This window comes from Atta cephalotes, assembly GCF_000143395.1.
Source record: "Atta cephalotes unplaced genomic scaffold scaffold00022, whole genome shotgun sequence".
Lineage (NCBI taxonomy): Eukaryota > Metazoa > Arthropoda > Insecta > Hymenoptera > Formicidae > Atta > Atta cephalotes.
In genome coordinates, this window is record NW_012130086.1 from 1642756 (window position 1) to 1645469 (window position 2714).

Consider the following 2714-nt stretch of genomic DNA (forward strand, 5'->3'; position numbering starts at 1 on the left):
CACACACACACACACACACACACACACACACACACACACACACACACACACACACACACACACACACAAATGTATAGCAAATAAATTAAAATATAATATTCTATTCTGCGTTCTACGAGTTATATGTTGTCTATAATCGCGGGCTTACAAAAATATATTTTTAGTGAATGTAACCAAAATGCTTACATATAGCATTAGATCTCTTTAATCTTATTTATCTAGTAGGCAGAGTAGGTTTCATTATCTTTAATGTAAATTAAACGGTCATGTTCAGAAATGTGCCTTCATACACGCACGCGAAAAAGAAAAATTAAAATTTCTGTAAATTTTAATCTTTATAAAAGGATAATAATCGCATTTAAAAAATTACATTTAAATAAATGTCTAGTTTTTCACAGCTTTTCAAGAAGATATCCTTTTCTAAATTTGAGATTATTTTGGATCTATAAAAAAATCTTACTTTTATTTACAACTTTCTTTTCAAAATAATCTCAGAAATAATTTAAAATAAAATATTTCTTTATGCATACATATAAATGCATACTCATGTGAATAATATTATTCTTTGGTTATTTAAATCCAAATTTTAAGGTAATAACACAATAAACGAAATAAGTGGATAAGAAAGTATTTCATTGGTGAAAACGCTTTAATGAACAAGTGGAATAATAAACAATGTATAGTGATGCAGTTGATACTCAAAAATTACAATAATATTTTCAGATATATTTTATAGCAGACCTTGTCTTTTGAGATCTTCGTATGTTTTACGATTGACTACATTGCCAAGCGAATCTTCAAATTCTTCTTCCTGTTCTGGTTGCCAACGCTCAGCTTGTTTCTGCGCTTTCAGTTTTTCCCACAAAGCAAGAGCGTCTTCAATCTGAGTGACATTAGCAAAGTGCGCTGTATTCGGAATGCCAAGACAACGCATGCCATGTGCATGTCTCCATTCCGCAAAATGTCTTTGGAATGCTTTCGGACCTTTATACGTAAAATTTCCACAAATCTCACAGTTGTAACTGATATTTAAGCCATGCAGCTTGTACAACCAGTAAGGTATAGGCTTTCCGTCCCAACCCAATGGTAAATTCTTTGGATTGTATGGAACCTCGTTGTCGTCTTCTTCTTCTGATTCGCTTGCACTTGCTTCTGCATCAGAATCTCCCCTTTCACCCTCGGTTCTCGCTTGTTTCCTTTGTACATTTTCTTTCGTAGCCACTCGTTGACTGGATACTAATTCAGCGAGCTTATATACGTGAGCCTCAAACCGTGCAATTTCCTTTTGCTTCTCAGAATCTTTGCCTTTAGCTGATTTTCCCTTTCTATTCTTGGCTAAGAGATTGGGATCTAAGGAGGCTTCACCTTTTGTGCTGAAAAGTCTTTGCGCCCGTTCCTCCAGAGTACCTCCACATTTGAGTCCTAGTGCCATCAAAGCTGATTTTAATCTATCCAAACCAAGAGACGCTAGTTCTTCCCAAGATGAAAATGCAGACAGTTCCAAATGTGCTCCAACATGAGCCAGAGCACTTCCAGTTTCTTTAGGCCAACCAGGAAAAGTATTCTTCTCCCACTGAATTTGAAAATCCTTATTAGCTTCTTCAATCTCTGTACTTATGTCAAGCAGAGGTCTGACTCTGTTCAGATAATCTGTCAGATATCCTAACAGGGTCTCGACATATCTCTGATACTCTGCATTCTTTCTTTCTCTAGGAATATCGAATAAGTGATCAAAAGTCGACAAGTAAGTTATATAATCTATTTTTTCTATCCCTTTAAGATTAATATATTTTTGATAACACTCGTGAAGATCAAGATATTTTCCATAACCTTCTTCATCTGTAAACTCGACGAGATTGGACAATTCTTCAGTTGGATTTTCTCTCATCTTAGCCAATTCCTCAAATTCAACGGACATAGGAACACTAATCTCATTAGGATGTCGTCGATAGAATTCTTTTATTGACTTCAAACGTGAGTAAAATTCTGAGAATTCATTTGGACCGGAGAGTGCTTGAACCTAAAATAATAAATATAATAAATATAATAAATATAATAAACGAGGAATTGGAACTTATTTTTCGACTCATGAATCGATAGTCGTTAGAAAGGTTAGAAATCATTAAAATTAAAGATTTTAATTTTTTCATCTATATATATAAACTGTAATATTTAAAATCTTAACCAACGTACTTCTTCTTTTCTCTGTCCATCCTTATCTTCATACAAGTCTTGCAAATGCATTGTACTATCCATAAACTGATCCAGTAACATCTTCAAACGATGTTCCGAATTGATGTTCTCACGATGTCCCGCCTTTTTATGCAACATCTCTTTCACCATCGCGTCCATTAACCGCTCTCTTTCTTCATGATATCGTCGTTGTTGCTCCAATATTGTTTCCATTTCTATTTTTAAATTCAATTCACTTTGATTCAAAACACTCAAGAGCACAATAAAATCAAACCGGATTCTTTCAACAATAGTGCGACTCGAATAAAACATCCATGTTGAAAGTGTTTCGTTGATGATGGCGACATCTGAGCAGATTTTCAAAATATGAACTATATGATGTTACTTACTGGGCAATACAGATTCTTACGTGTATGAATTTATTATATCAATATTATTATACATCCATATAAATTTTATTATACATATAAAAGAAACACAATTAAAAAATATATTAAACAAAAATTTTTTAAGACCGTAAA

At 33.5% G+C, this 2714-nt stretch overlaps 1 protein-coding gene across 1 annotated transcript; it reads right to left on the reverse strand.

Annotated features, from left to right (window-relative positions):
• Positions 1 to 730: 730 nt before the first annotated feature.
• On the reverse strand, positions 731 to 2406 carry LOC105619537 (splicing factor 3A subunit 3). The gene is made up of 2 exons (XM_012201054.1): positions 2194 to 2406; positions 731 to 2020 (listed from the first exon to the last, which is right to left on the reverse strand). The coding sequence occupies exons 1-2, from the start codon at positions 2404 to 2406 to the stop codon at positions 731 to 733; spliced, it is 1503 nt and encodes a 500-aa protein (XP_012056444.1).
• Between the last annotated feature and the right edge of the window lie 308 nt (positions 2407 to 2714).